This window comes from Macrosteles quadrilineatus, unplaced genomic scaffold (genome assembly GCF_028750875.1).
Source record: "Macrosteles quadrilineatus isolate MER2022 unplaced genomic scaffold, UCM_ALF_1.0 Scaffold_3__2_contigs__length_128488019, whole genome shotgun sequence".
Classification (NCBI taxonomy): Eukaryota; Metazoa; Arthropoda; class Insecta; order Hemiptera; family Cicadellidae; genus Macrosteles; species Macrosteles quadrilineatus.
Genome location: NW_026542596.1, coordinates 5,167,981 through 5,184,002, shown reverse-complemented (window position 1 = coordinate 5,184,002; position 16,022 = coordinate 5,167,981). Strand labels below are relative to the sequence as shown.

The following is a 16,022-nucleotide window of genomic DNA, read 5'->3' as shown; positions in this document are numbered from 1 at the left end:
AACTCCCAATACCCTTTCCTAACCCACCCAATATAACAAGACTGGATCGTAGTCTCCTCTATTCCCAGTTAGAGCTCTGAGAGGTAAAGTATAAACAATAAGTAAAATGTTTAGGGAAATAACTGGCGTAAGCATAGATTGGCCTTGTTTAGAGAATAGCCGGCTCTCTAACCCTGGCTACTGAACCGGAGCACTCCATTATGTTTGTTTTATTATTTTTATTTTGTGTAAGTTGTTACACGAGTAGTTTTGGGTTACCCATGTCTTTTTATGTAAAATAATCATTTTTACGGTCTCATGTAGCACATATACTTACAATGTATAATACAGTACTTTAGTTTTTTGTGTTATAGTGTATTTATGTATGACTGTTTTTAAAACAATCAAGTTTTTAATCAAGTTGATACAAAAGGGACTTAGTAGACTAGCCATGCACAGGAGTCCGGTGAAAGCTCCTGCGGTGTGTGTGTTCTTCACAGAGGGAACAGATAGCTTTCAAAATATAAACTGATGCGCTCAAACTCACCCATTAAGTATATCTTTTCCGACTGTTGCCAAATTTCCGTTTTCCAATATAGGGGATAAGCTATTACCGTAATATCCGGACCTGGGACAGGTTGACTTATCCGTTTTGATGTTCCCAGAGAACAAAAACACCATCCGTTGAAATGCATTCATTCCATTAGGATGATAACCGATAACTTGAGTAACTGTAACCCGATTTTGATCATATTTGATGTAAACATTTAGTAAACCTTACGTTTATTCAAATGAGTTTGCCAATCAGCATGCTTAGGCTATGAGGACGGAGTTCTAGGGAGCCGCGGTAAAAATTGGTTTTTCTTTTTCATTCCTAGAACATAAAATGTTTGAATTGTTTTTCAAACATTTTTGTAAAGCTTAGAAACTCAAATGATGATTTAGTAGATTAAACTGTACTTTATATGGTTCCAGAGAAAAACGGTAAATCTGAAATGTCCAAGTTATTTTAAAAATAATAAATAATCTTAAGTAATTTTCTTTTATGGCAAATTGATTTATTTCGTACTCAACTTTTAGTGTTTCACTAAAAACACACTTTACTGTCCTGTAGCAGCAAACCTAAGCACTCACTAAACTTAAGGTTTGAAATAGGAAATACATTTTACAAGGTAAATGATATATTTTAAATATCTTTTGCCATCCCAGATTCAAGAACTTAAATTATACGTACCTATTAGATTTACCTTTGTTGTAGTTGCCCGAGTTCTTCTAGGTAAGAGAGTTTTATCACCCCATGAATTTCTCCACCTTGTGTTTTATCTTCAGGTGTCTTCTTGAATTCATCTTCTTATTACTACACTAACACTAATTTATATTTATAATAATATTTACACACATGGTCACTAGTATTGCGGTTGGGTCAATCGGACAGCGACGATGTAGACTTGGCGGAATCATCGCGGATGGTCTTTCTTCCTCAGTTTCATTTCTAGACTTAGGGATGTCGGCATTTGGGCCGATCGACGGTTGAGGTTAATTTGACTCTCCTGGTTTATGGTCGGTGATTTGATCTCTGTTGTTGCTGATGGTTTGGTGCTATGTTTCCAGTTTTGTTTGTTTCAATGTCGCTGTCGTATATTAATTTGAAAATTGTAGGACTGGTGTAGTCTTCTTTTTTGTTTAGGAGGGTGTTCGATCCATTTATATTTTGTAGCTTTCTTGTACTTTTGCTATGGGATTTTGAGTCGGTTTTGTTCTGAATTGTGAGGGAGTCGGGAATCATAGAGTTGTTATGATGACTTGTGTCATGCTCTTTAAATCGTTGATAAACTGTTCTGTTTGTGTAACCTATGGTATTGGTTGTTAGATGGTGGTTATAGGAAATATTTTTGTGACTCTCCCATCTTTAATTAGCCTGTCTTTTATATAAGGAATTTTGTAATTTGGAATGAGGTTGGTTTTTACTTTATAGGTAGGTGTGTGTCCAACTTTTTGGAATTTTTAGGTTGATTTGTCTATATAGTTGGTGGATACGTACGTATATTTTGGTTGGGTCATGTACGTCTGGTTGTTTCCTTTTTCATTTAGCTGGTTATCATGTCAAACCTCGAATGGTCTAATGCTGACAATCCCAGTCTAAGAATTGAAACGGAGGAAGAAAGACCTACTGCCATGACTACGCCACTTATTCATCGATGTGTTGTCCGATCGACCCCTACCGCTATTATACTAGTGACCGTTTATGTATCAATATTTTTGTAAATTTAGACAATAGGTTAGTAATAAGGAGATAAATTCAAGAAGACGCCGCACAAGGTGGAGAAATCCATAGGGCGACACAAACATCTTACCTGCAAGAGGTCAGGCAACAATAACAAAGGTAAATGGGACAATTTTTTGTCAAACACCAATCAGGCAAATAAAAATGTTCCTAGTCTGCAGGTTTGCTGCGGCGGGAGATATTTATTCCTCACAATTTCTTAGCGATTTACTGGTAAGTCTACTGGTCCTTGTGGAGTGTAATTCAATTCCTATCTAGATTTGGGGTATATATACGTTTTTCTGTTTTTGTTAACTGTTTTTCTGTTCTGTGTACTGTAGTTATTTTTGTTATTCGTTCACAATATTTAGGCGGTTTTTGGGGAAGAATCCCCTCTACTTGATCCTTACCTTTGAAATAATAGCTTAACAGCTGATTAAGTAACATAAGGTACATTAAATACAAAAAAGTGGTGGGGGAACCCCTCAAACCCCTTAATTATTGTGAACAGAGTAGTAATGCAGAGTCAACAATCATGAACACCATGTAGTTATAAGTTTCTTTTCTCTTCGTATCGTTCTGTTAACATTTTATGCTACATGACGATGCTAGGAAAAAGTAAAGTTTGTAAAGTCAGTAAATCTTAATGTGTTATTGTAGTCTTGTAGAATATAAATGTTAAGAAAATTGTTCTTGTTGGTTTATTTTTTGTGGTATTCGAAGGAAAGAGTAAGGGGTGTAAATTCAAAATTTGAAAGGGGTCAGATATTTTGAAAGAGGGCAGAATTTTAATCTGCCAGGGGCATACATCATGTACCAACCCTATCCAGAGGTATTATTAATTAACTTCATATAAGTATCCCAAGTAATTTTTAAAACCTTCCAGCCTAAACGTGTATATAAAAAACTTTTGCAAATATTATGACAGTTAGCCTACTACTGGACGGAATTACACGAGGGTTGTACCAAAAGAAAGGTTATCAGTCCTATGCAGATTTTATTTGTATTTTTAAAATATTCATGTTAATTGGGTCAAAAATGGAAATTATACTTTTCTGATGGAGATTTAACATGGGGCCAAATTTCTAAGCTTACAACAGCCACCCTATTGTGGTACAACAGGCCATACTATTAGACCTATTTACACATTGGTAATACAAAAATAAAGATTATTGGTCCTAAATGTGCAACCTTTGTTTGTATTTTGAGAATATTTATGTCTATTGGGTTGAAAATGGAAATTTCTTTTCTTTTCGAGATTTAACATGGGTCTAATTCTTTATATTAATAGATAAGCGTGTTTTTTATTCTTTTTCTCAGCTCTTCTGCATTGCAGGGGAAATCTGTTAGAAAAATATTTGCCTGTAGATGTGCAGAATACCTTTATAAATTAAAATAGGCTAAAAAAGCACAAAAATGAATTTAAACTTTACAAAATATGTACATGGGCCTTTATAGGTTGTCATTGTTGTTTAAATAACAACAAAATATATAGGCTACAGAAAAAAAAAATGGAAGACATTCCAATCACAGATTTTGTTTTCAGCGTGGGGTGAAAATACAGAAGTTTGCAACAATAGGTACTTTTGGTTGAGTTTCGACCACGAGGCGAGCTCTGGTTCTGTCATAATTCTATACAATATATTTATTTATTTATTTACAATCCTAACAAGATGTCATGGCCTGGCTGGCTATACATATTATAAATTGTGCTAAGTCCACAGAATGCGATGACTTGAAACTACGGCAGCGTGAAACCCAAGCTGACCGCAGTTAAAGAAATTGGTCTATTGTTAACAATCAAAGATATTTGAACCAACCTACGGGTCCGTGTCGCGACTCTCTTACTTTTTCCTTAGGACTCTTAAACTGTATTGTATTGTAAATATAATGTCTAAATTTTACTTTTATTTAGTTTCACATTGTTTCAAACTGTTTTCATTAAACAAAATGTTTTTATTTTAGTTAATTTAATAAATTGTAAATCCACTTAATGAGTTTTTTCTTAATTTTCCCACTCCCGTTGGGTTGAAGAAGCCAGCTACAACTAGTAGGTAGAAAAAAGTCATTTACCGTTCCTTTGGGGACAGCTTGATTTGCAAATATATATGAATCAATTTTTATTATTATTCATTCCAGTGATAAATTGATGATGTAGTTACAATTGTTAAATAAATTATTTAGAATACCCCCAAACTACTTCCAGAGTAGGTAATAACCTACATTTTCAGACAAAACAGTGGCCAATCGAGTCGAGGGTTGAGTTTGAAGATCAAATTTATTCCCAAATAACTTAATAAGAAAATGCAAAATGTATTCTTGCCACTTTAGCAGAGATAAAGTTATGAAAGAACTTAATGATATATGAGTTGGTGACAGATGGCTGTTTTCTTGCTTTCCTTGATGCTGGAATTCAGTTCAAATTTGTCTAATGAATAACGACAAAATATTACTTTCTTAAACTAAATAAATCCAATCAAAAACAAATAGTTGGATTATTCGTGAATACTGTATAGTAGCTTATGAAGCTTGTTTGAATATAATTTGAGGAGCCAACTGTCTATTCATCTTTCAGATGATAATTTTTTATTTATTTATGGAAATTAGGATAATTTGTTGCATCTATAAGCCTATAAGGTCAAAGTAAATCTGAGCTCAATCTATATTTGTGTACCAGTATCACAAATTCTTAAAACTAATTCCATAAGAATATCTGGATGCTAATCAACACCTTGTGTATAGAAAAAGAACATAATTATGTTACATACAAATGTGTAAACAATCAAAGCTTAAATACAGCCTTGAGTAAATACAATTTTGGCTTTTGAAACAGTGGGAGGATGAACTGCCAGTGGCTCTTGAATCAAATGTAAATGAATTAAAATCAAGCAGTAAATTTGAAAACTACAGCGATTGAAATTTTAAACTTTCCCTTTACAGATATTAATTAATTACCGTATTTGTAACTTATAACCGATGTACATAATTATACACTTTTTTTACTATCCTCTCTGGTAAAACAACTTGAGAGTTAGCAGAAATCATAAATAACTTTAAAAAATTATCCTAAGTCAACATCATATGGTGTATTTTCATCTGTATAACTTAGTTACTGACGAAGACCAGCTGTTTATGGCGTAGGGGTTGGCGATCCCATCGCCCGGTGGCTTGTCCATCGCAACCAGCCTCCCTGTCTCCCTACTCTTCATCTGAGCAGGGGCTGTACTATTAATCCATGTTTCTTCAGTTTCCTAACACATGGATTAACTGTCTTCACCTATCCATCTCCTCTTCACCTACATTTCTGCTCCCTTTCCCCAAGTTATGTTACAGACCAACCTAAGATGTGGCCCCTGCCGAGGGGTGGATAGCACCAGGAGGACTTTTGAGTGTCTGAAACGGTACCTGCAGGCTGCAGGTGCAGGTTATATTAGTTTGAACGTTTGAAGAAGCAAAACTACCAAAATACACACAAAGTGGACGCAAGTTGAGTAATTTAAATGTTAATACAAATTTCATTTACTCCTCTAACATAGGTAACACACATTTTTATTATTAGATATTGCTTTCTTATAATTAGGTGAGATTGAGAGGGATACTTTATGTTAGGGGGAAGTTTTAGTATAGACATATATTTTGTGTTAAGTTATTCTTAAGTCATTTTTCAGTAGCCTGGTAACGGTCTCAGAAGTTTAATCACGAAAGGCCACTATACTAAACATAAAGGGTTATATACAGAGGCAACCTTGTAAAGAAAATAGAAACTCCACCCCTCACACAAAAACTAACAGCATAATTTTAATTGTGGGCAGAACTCCTAAACAAAATTCACTAACTTTTCCAGATTTCCTGATAATAACCCTGGTTAGACTTACTACTGACTTACTTCCGCAGCTCTACAGGCCTTGGTGGTCTTTGGCTTATGCTACAATTCGCCTCCAATTGCCTCGATCTTGTAATTCGCCTCTTTCCAATTCCTCACGCTCAACATCCTCAGGTTATCCCCCACTTCATCAAGCCATCTTCTTCTCGGCCTACCCCTTCTCCTAGTCCCTTTTATGTGCTGGCTGGCACAATAGTTCTTTGGGCTGTCTTCCTTGAGGCATTCTCTCCACATGGCCTAACCTTCCTTCTTGCTTTGATGAAGTGCACAATATCCTCCCCTTGCAAAATGTCATTTATTTCTACATTCTTCAATATCCTCCATCCCCTTCCTTCACCCGCAGGGAGCCCATGCTTGCGTGGGTACGTGGCCTAGCGACCACGAGGACCCTAGCTCTCCCAGAGGGGAGGTAATTGCCCGGTGTTTGACCCGGCACTTCAGGTAGGCCACAGTTATGGACGACTGGTAAGCGCCAGCCCCTTAGGGGGAGCCTCCAGTGACACTCCCTCCATTCAGGGTGGGGGGGTGTTTAGCTCTCAGTGACGCCGTTAATTCCGCCTCTCCTCACCTACCTGTAACTGTGGTTGTGACTTGAGTTCTTCGGGCTCGTCCTACCTGTTGTGTTCGACTGACATTTTGTGAGGCATATCCTCGACTTTGGAAGTAGCCTCGTCCTGGGAGGTGAAAAACCTAGCCCCCAAAGGGGAGGTAACTGCTCGGTGTTGGTATCGGCATTTCAAGTAGGCCACAGACATGGACGACTGGGCATTGGGTCCCAGTGACATTCCTTCATCCAGGATGGAGGGGTGTTTAGCTCTAGGAGAGATGGAAGTGAATCATAATCTCTAACCTACCTGTGTCTGTGGTTCTTTGGGTTTCGGCCTGCTTGTTGTGTGCGACCAGATTCAGTGTGGCAAATCCTCGACTTTGGAAGTAGCCTTTCCTGGAGGTGAAAACGGGCAAGTACCCGTAGCTCACGGGGACACTCAAGGGAAACGTAACTTTCCGCAGTGTTAGGGTAACGGTTTGTAGGCACTTATGCAAACCAATCCCTGTCTCTGATCACGGACGGTATGGTTATCTTGAGTGTGGGGGGTTCTTCCCGGAACCTCAATTGTGTCAAGGGTGTCGCCACCTCTGGTGGATAGGTTCATCCGGGTGGGTCCCACTTCTATACCTGCCTCCTTTTGGGAAACCCTGATGGCCTGGCAGTGATGTTGGGTCTGACGGGCAAACGAAGTAGATCGGGTGCTGGGTCCGAGTCCGCCAGGGGTATCTGGGGATCTATCGCTCTGGTTATCTCTGGTTTCCCAGCAACTGGGTAAGGCCTCGATCGGGTTGTGGTGTAAATGGGAGGCAGCGTGCTGACGGTCCCCTTCCTTCTGGCTATGATGGCGGGTTCTGCCTGTCAGGGATTAGATAGGTCCCGAGTGTTGCTTGCACTAAATGCGTCGGGGCGCTCCATTATGGTCCTCTAGGGCTTTGTACCTGGTGGAACCCAGGTGGAGTGACGCTTAAACAAGTAGCCGGAATCCCTGGTTAGGATTGAGGGGCAACCCTCTTTCCGAAGGGTCTGCTTCGGCAGCCGGTGAGCCTGATGACCTTAAGTCATCCGCCCATGATGTGCTAAAGGTTGATGCGTAAGCTTCGGCCTACATCATGGGGCCTGGGTATGTCTCACGATAGGTACCGGGTATGTAGTCAGGGGGCTTCGGCTCTCATGACAAAGAATAATAATAATAATAATAATAATAATAATAATAATCCCCTTCCTTCACCGCCCCATGTATTCTTCTTATTATTTTCCTTTTGAACCCTCTCAGTGCGTTTGTGTTTACTGCAGATAGGGACCAGGTTTCTGCACCCTACGTAACAACCGGCCTAATGAGAGTCTTGTACAGCTTCATCTTTGTGTTGCGGGTCACCAGCTTGGATTTGAGGATCCCAAGGTTAGTATAATATGCCCTGTTACCAGCCATGATTCGGTTTGTGATTTCTTGCGCAACAGTGTTTTTGCTATTCAGCTCTGCCCCAAGGTAAACAAACCCATCCACAAACTTAAAACAATAATTGCCAAGCCAAAGCAAAATCCTTCTGCTTCAGACATTTTAATGTAATGTGTCTTTTTCTCATTTATTTCTAAAACCCTGGTTATACCGGTGGAGATTGTTATTCGCCAATTGTACCTTTTACTAGTGGTCTGCGAGTACTCTGTATTTTTGGGTCGTTTTGGATGAACAATTTGCACGAGAGATCCGTACAGGCAGAATCAGGTCAAGCTTGGATCAAGTTGAGCCGAGCGCAAATTTCCGTGACCGCGGAAAGTGTTCATAAGATGCACGTTCGAAAATTGATGATTTTACCCTGATCATGGGGGACGATGATGTCACGTAAATAATGTCCAAGATCTTTCCTTAACCTCGAAAGTTGTGAATGATTTTGCTAAGTCCGTGCATGAAATTTTCAATTTTGCCATGAGCGCAGAAGATGTTAAGAATTTTGCCATGATCACATACAATGATCTAGACAATATGTCCATTTTACTGTGACAGTGGAAGATGTTTACAGTTTTGCCGAGATCGCAGATTATGTTCATGATTTTGCCGTGAATAAAGAAGATGTTACAATTTTTCTGCGACCATGAAAAAAGTTGATACTTTTGCCGAGTTCCTGTATTTGCAGATGTTCTTGATTTTGCCATTACCGCGGAAGATGTTCTTGACTTTGCCAGGACCTCGAGGGGTGTTAACGATTTTGCCGTGAACACGGATGACGATCACAATTTTACCAAGACAGCAGACTAAAACAGGTCTTCCCAGTGCAATTTTAAAATTCCCATATAGTTCCAGATTCAACATGAATTTACGCAAACTTTAGTCCGTATGGTCACCATTGTGGGGTCTCATACCAGGGGGCTCCTTGCCCATATCGATGGAGGCCCATGAATACACAAAATGGTAAAATATAAACTCCCAATTATGGTTTTGCATGATTACACTTCTAAGATTCTTGCCAGGGGTGGTAAGGAGGGATAAGTGGGCTTCGGCCCATAACAAATTCAAAACTCATAAACCGTGATAAAAATTTGGTAAAATTAAAAATTTTGTTTGGAGTTTTGATATCAGGATTTATTGTTTTTACTAATGAGTATTAACATACGCAAGCTTGTGTTACGGCCCTGCCATAGTACGGTAATATTGTGGTAGAAACGGGAGGCCCTCCAACCGAACATGGCCGAGGAGGGCTTGCGGTAGAGAGAGGAGGTACTGTAGATAATTGTGTCTGGACCTCCTCTCTCTATCTTAGTTTTCCTTTATCCAAAGTATACCTTAAACCTTTTTCCAACCCACTGGCCTGGTTTTCTTACTCTCTTCCCATCAACCCGCTGGTTTCTATCAAGGCATCATCAGAGATGGTTTTTGAGCTGTATAGGACTACCCATGTAAGTATCTATCCAAGGAATACCTATCATAGGGAGTAGAAACTTAGTGTAATTGGATAATAGAAACTTTCCAAAGCGTTATAATTGGAATATCCATAAACACCTAAGGCTACATTGATCCGAGATCATATATTTCTTTGCTCAATGAGATTAACTCATAGGATTTTGGAATTATCCAAGCTGTGAGTATGATCAAATGTATAAAGGATGTCAGTAAATATGATTTAAAGTGAAAATTGTTTATCCATAATTTTAATTTCTACTTGCTACAAGAATTGGTCAAAGTTAAACTGTCCCTTTAGGACGAGAAGAGAAAAATACTGACTTTTTACATGCTTCACTATCAATATCCAATCTTAAATTGACGATTCACTTATTATATTTAAATATTTGAACCAGTTCTACCACTGTAACTTATTTCATCATTCGTTCAACGCAGGTAATTAGAAGTAATTGCTGGTCAAGTTAAGATACCTAACAATTCTTTGATACTGTTTTAGATCTCTATATGACTCTAGTGGCTGTCTACTTTTGTGAGAACATCTCATATCATGTACAACTCCTTACATATGTAATTCCTTTGCAAGGATGTTGACATCAGCTGTCTTCTGTAAAATTCAAAGGTAATTTTTGATATTTTCTGTAGCTAAATGTTTAAATAGTTCTGTATACACATAATATTCACTAATCAGCATTACTAAACATGCAATAGTAGGATAATATTTTTCAATAATCTTTTAATAATCTTCAATAATTTTTCTTAATCAAATACTTCTGTTACAAAAGAAAGCTATTAGATTAATGCTAAGTTTAAATTGGATTGAAAGTGTAAAGTATCATTTTTCTAATTTGGAAATCCTAACAGTATTTGGAATTTATATATACGAGACAATAAAATATACTAAGCAGCACCACAGAAAACGTACTACTATAACCCAGAATGCCAACCGCATGGTAAAAAGCATTAAGCGGTTTGAGAGAGCTTTGCCTGTCAATCCGTAGGCAGCGCCACCAGCGTTGCTATGCTATTGCATGGCAACGCTGGTGGCGCTGCCTACGGATTGACAGGCAAAGCTCTCTCTCAAACCGCTTAATGCTTTTTACCATGCGGTTGGCATTCTGGGTATAGTAGTACGTTTTCTGTGGCAGCACCATTTACCAAAAATACAGTTAGAACTAAGTAGGCCTACCAGTTATAGATATAATACCAGAAATGCACAATATGTTATACAAAACAGACATAATTTAGAATTTTATAAAAAAAACAGTGTATAGAGGCCTTAGATATATAAATTTTTTACCAAAAGATATAAAAAATGAATGTAAAGTAGGAAATTTTACTTTAAACTAAAAAAATACCTAGTAGAAAAAGCAATTTACTCCTTTGAGGAATTTTATAATTTAAAATATTGTGAATAGACAATAAGTACTCACTATTCTTTGTACTTGTACATTCATGAATAAAGGAGATTTTGATTTGATTTGATTTGAATAGTCAATCCGTCAATAGTAGATGGATGTTATTTTGGAAACATCAAGTAACAATAAAAACTATTAAGGTCATGCGTTGAATTCAAAAACCGATGTGTACATCGGTGTTTGCCTAGAATAATCAGAAAATCCATATATCATATATGTCGTAAGAATGTATAGTGAATACAAATCTAGACTTGATTTATTGTACAAGAAACGAACACATTCTACAGTAAATGTGCATCTAACCTCTTGACATTCCTTGTAGCAGGCATATCTCTGTGGTGTCTGCAAATCATAGCAAAAGCGTAACAAGGCCATTTAACACAGCTGTATTCAGCCCCACGTTAACCTCCTCGAGCACTTTAGTGGCAACACACAATATCCTATTAAAAACAAATCATTCTATAGTTGTTACATACATGGTCACTGTAAAAGGTCTCTGAAGATTTTTGAGGCTCTTGCCATATTTAGCTGATTTGTTCTCTTATAAGGTTCAAGGACACTTTGTTAGAGGTTGAACAATACAGTAAACTAAAAAGAAAAGAAGAGGAAAAAGAAAAGGAGAAAACTGTAAGCTGTTAGACATTATGGATAGAAATTTGGTTAAGATCAAACCCTCCTCATGGATTGACAACGGACATCAATGGCTGTTGATGACTGAGGCCAAACAAACCTAATCACAGAACATGGTGGAAACGTAATTTTGTTAATACTATGACTTGACTAATTATCCTATAACAATAGGATACATCAAGAATTGAATAATATTTCATCAATGATCAGTTATGAACAAATAAGCAATATTGTAGTAATTTAAAGCAATAAGATCTTCAATATCGCAAAAATGATTTTATACTTTGTTCAACTAAAAGTAAAAGGACATTCTAGACTTGTTTGATTTGATATAGAAAAATGAAAGTAGGGAATAGCATTAATATTAATATTATTATTTACTAGTAAGTATATTGTTCGCATAATCTCTTGATGTTTGTTGCAGGCATATCACTATGGTGTCTGTCAGTCATAGCAAACGTTTATCGAGGGAAGTAACGCAACTGTAGCCTGCACTACGTCAACTACCTCCAACACTTAAGTCGCAGGTGAGTATCATATGATCCTGTAATAATTGGACAATCCTGTTGCTGATATTTACGAGAACATGTATGCAATCATTAAGAGCAATGACATAATTGACCGTGCCATATTGTGTGTGAAAAATGAAGACTTTAGAAATGAATACTGTAGCGCAAACATGGACAACATTCCTGGCCAGTACCAACAATATTTAAGCAGCAATAAAATGGTTACGGAAAACGACGTTGGGCAAAATTGTTATCTGGCCGAATTTTGTAACACGCTCTCTGATAGCGGTCTACCACCTCATATACTCAAGCTTGAGGAAAACACTATTGTTATGTTGATCAGGAATCTTGATACCTACTGTACATCAAGTATGCATGTAAAATGAATATACAGGGTGTTTCTGTTCACACCAACTGGTCGACTAAGTGTAATGTGAACAGTGTTGCGTAGATGAGCACCGTGGGTACAGGGTTAATTCCCTTTCTTACAATAGATATAGCTATTATCTGTTATGGACTACTGTAATTCACTAGTTTTAGCAATCTAGATAAGAAAACTTATGTTGACACAATTTCATGTACCAATCTGTGCATTTTATAAAATAAAGATGATGATGATGATCATAATTAGTGATCTTGAAAAAAAGCTACTTTGTAGATATTTTGTAGACATACGACTAACTAAGACTTACTACATTGCTGGCTTTAAAGGCCTGGATTGAGAAGTGGTTGCAGTGTTTTAATGCATTATTCATGCAATTTCTTAACTCAAATATGAAACCTAAATCGGATATTAATGAAACAGTAATTATAAAAAAATGTTTTTAATGATGTATGATGAGTATTATAAAATGGATGTAAGATGCTTAGTTTTTAGTGGTGGTGTCTTCATTTTTCTGCACGCTCATTCCAGGCATTTGGTCATAGCTTTTTGAGAGTTTTGCTCGACTGAAATCCATACCAGGGTTCTAAAACAAGTTTTCAAAATTTAACTGTACAATCTGTATAAGTTAATTTACTGCAATTTACATATTTTCATTATAAGTGTATTTAAATATAAGTTATTCAACCTTAAATCTGATAGGCCTATTTAATATGTACGGTATGAAAAATTCTAAGTAAACTTTTAGCAGGTAAAAACAGCCTGTAATGAGAAAAGACCCGATATTTTTATCTTAGTGTCTAGACTTGAAACATTAAAAATACAAAGTAAAAGTTAAAACTAAGAATGTCATCCAATATTCCTGTTTTATAAAAAAACTTAAAAACCCGAAAAACTGTATAAAACTGAAAAATTGTTGTTTTCCAATCAAAGTTTTCAAACCTCTTCTTGGTTTTCTGTTGAATGGAAACAGGGGTCAAAATAGATGAATATCATTTAAAAAATAAAACTTAAGATACCTCAATCTGAAATTTTTCTAGATCAAGCTTCTTTCTCATCTCGTGCAGTGTTAAAGGATCTGGTTGGTAGCTTCCGTCCTTTAAAATGGATTCCCATAAAGTATCTTTTTGGTCATATTCCGCTTTAGACAGAACTATATTTAGAGTACAACCATCTTCTATGGTCCACACACTGTCATCAGGGTGAATTGGTTTGTATAGATGACCCTAAAAATAAACCCAGTAAAAATAGGCCTAACACTAATTTTTTATTAAATATTTAAGTAAGTTAGCCTTAACACTAATACCGAAACCCTACCTAGGCTGACGTTAACCAAAGCCCCCGGTCTGTGAGACCTCATTTGAAAAATAATGGACCCCGCTTAGACACACACAAACCGAAACCCTCGGCCTGTGAGACCCCGCTTTCAAATACACTAACGATGGGCTTCTGAGACAGGCATGTTATGAACAGACAACCTGTCAAGGTCACGGTACCCATGCAAAATGAACAAACAATATATCAATAGGTAGGAGAGGAAAGGGGGGAAGGTATTGGGGGAATGGAATCTCCCAAGTAGCCTAAACAGTGTTGCCAACATGCGTTTTTGAAAATTCCCGTGGGCCTGTCAGACCGGGGTTTTGGTACAGTAGAGTCCTGCAAACTCGGCACTCGATAACCCGGCAGTCTGGATAACTCGGCCATCATCTGGCTCAGAAAATTAGTGATTTTTTGAGTCCGAGTTAAACATGGACTCAAACCAGCTCAAGTCAAATCATTCTCAGCTCGTACAAATGATTTGTTTTACTATATCTGATGACTTAATACTGACTTGTAATATAAATATAAATAAAAGAGGTAGTTAATTAGCTTACCAATTATATTGTTCTTATTTTTAACCCTAGTTCCCGATAACCCGGCAATTCACAAACTCGGCACCCTTCCAGTCCACATTACGCCGAGTTTGCAGGACTCTATACTGTATTAGGGCCTAGTGTTAAATTATCTAACTTAGAAAGTTCTTTTAAAATTATGTTGAATTAATACAATAATTTATTAGGCCTGATTTATAGAAGCAAATGTTGTAAGCATCCCTACCTACGAGCTTACCACATAGCACGCTGATATGCGAGAAGCAAATTTAAATCAAAGGTTTACCTTCTGAAGGTATCGTAGCATTGCATTGCAAATTCAAGACATTTTTGAACGGCTACACCATTTTTGATTTAGTTATCAGTTACGGTTTGGGTTTTCGCCAATGTATTTCGCTAATTAAAATTAATGTAAGTTAAGTTAATTTGATGTACTGTACACATATCTTATTAACTCTTGATTAAGTTAGGCCTAACTTACTATTAAGATTTTTTTTTCGTCCCGTTACACAATGGTAGGCCTATTAAGTTATTGCTGAGTAGGCTAATTTTTATGACCAGTAGGCCTAGCCACAGACTAACCAATACAAGTACGGTAACTTAAGGGAGTATGTTTTATTCATAGCCTAAGTTTAGCTTAGTTCCAGGTTTTGTAGCTTATCTTAACTGCACTTTACTTTAGGTCTTACACTCATTCGAATGAAAATATCGATTAATCGATATATTGATTGATAATTTCATTCGAATAAGTGTAGGACCTAACGTAAAGTGCAGCCCTTATCTTTATTAAGTATGTAAGCCTATTTTTTTTAAATAAGTTATTCATCTGTCCTGGGACTTTTTGCCATTATTCATGCTGTATGAATCTGAACAGATGATGTTTAACTTATGGCCTCTGGGGACCTCGAAACGAAAAAAAAAGTAAATTGGTCCGGGGCCCAGATCCTACACGAGACCTACAACAATAAAAGCTTATTCCTTAGACCTATAGCCTATATGGGATATTTGCCAATAAAGTAACATAAAATCGTAATTGTTCTAAACGCTGGGCCTAGGCCTACTTTAAATTGTTAAAAACGTTCGTTATTATGGACAGCCTGCTATTTCAAGTAAAATTAGGCTACATAGGTCTTCTTGGGGTAGGCTACTGTTTTTCTTAACGATTAGGCTAGACCTAAGTTATCAGCATATATCACCTTGAACAATACTTTGTCATATACAATACATTCGACATTATTGGTTTTAATAGTCACTTTAACATTTTTCGCTTTTGTGTTACTTGGCAAGTCAACTGAAATGTAAACTTCATCAACTGTTTGCCACCAAGTTCCCCAGCTTGTTTTGAAGGATACAACTCCACTTTTTTCGTCAAAATGACTTAATGACATGATGACAAAAAATAGGTTAAACACAGGGTAACTAATTGTTAATTGAGAAGGTTAATAGGTACACACCACATCACTAGAGATAGATAAGTAATTGGAAGAATCTGAATAGCATAGCATCAGCATCCTATAAATTGACATTTTCCACAGATAGTTAGTCACCCCACTAGTGTCGACAATAACGTTCAATTTCTTATAAGCCAATCATCGATCCCCGGTTGGGGACGCGACTCTCGGCTTTTCAAACAAATAGTATATC

The 16,022-nt window shown here is 37.0% G+C and overlaps 1 protein-coding gene across 3 annotated transcripts; it reads right to left on the bottom strand.

The window, feature by feature from the left end:
• Nucleotides 1-12,933: 12,933 nt before the first annotated feature.
• Nucleotides 12,934-16,022, bottom strand: LOC128990438 (nudC domain-containing protein 2-like). 3 transcript variants are annotated; one of them, XM_054412800.1, is made up of 3 exons: nucleotides 15,833-16,022; nucleotides 13,527-13,733; nucleotides 12,934-13,093 (listed from the first exon to the last, which is right to left on the bottom strand). In XM_054412800.1, exons 1-3 carry the CDS (start codon nucleotides 15,902-15,904, stop codon nucleotides 12,992-12,994), a joined length of 381 nt encoding a protein of 126 aa, XP_054268775.1. In that variant the 5' UTR covers nucleotides 15,905-16,022; the 3' UTR covers nucleotides 12,934-12,991. The 3 variants fall into 3 exon arrangements, with proteins under 3 accessions (XP_054268775.1, XP_054268774.1, XP_054268776.1); XM_054412799.1 differs by lacking the exon at nucleotides 15,833-16,022 and adding an exon at nucleotides 15,575-15,826; XM_054412801.1 differs by lacking the exon at nucleotides 15,833-16,022 and adding an exon at nucleotides 15,604-15,826.

Coding starts and splice junctions, on each gene's coding strand:
- LOC128990438 (XM_054412799.1), bottom strand. CDS start 15,766: ATGTCATTAAGTCATTTTGACGAAAAAAGTGGAGTTGTATCCTTCAAA. Junction 13,734..15,574: donor ATGACAAAGTATTGTTCAAG/GTGATATATGCT, acceptor GTTTATTTTTAG/GGTCATCTATACAAACCAAT. Junction 13,094..13,526: donor TAGAAAAATTTCAGATTGAG/GTATCTTAAGTT, acceptor AACTTGTTTTAG/AACCCTGGTATGGATTTCAG.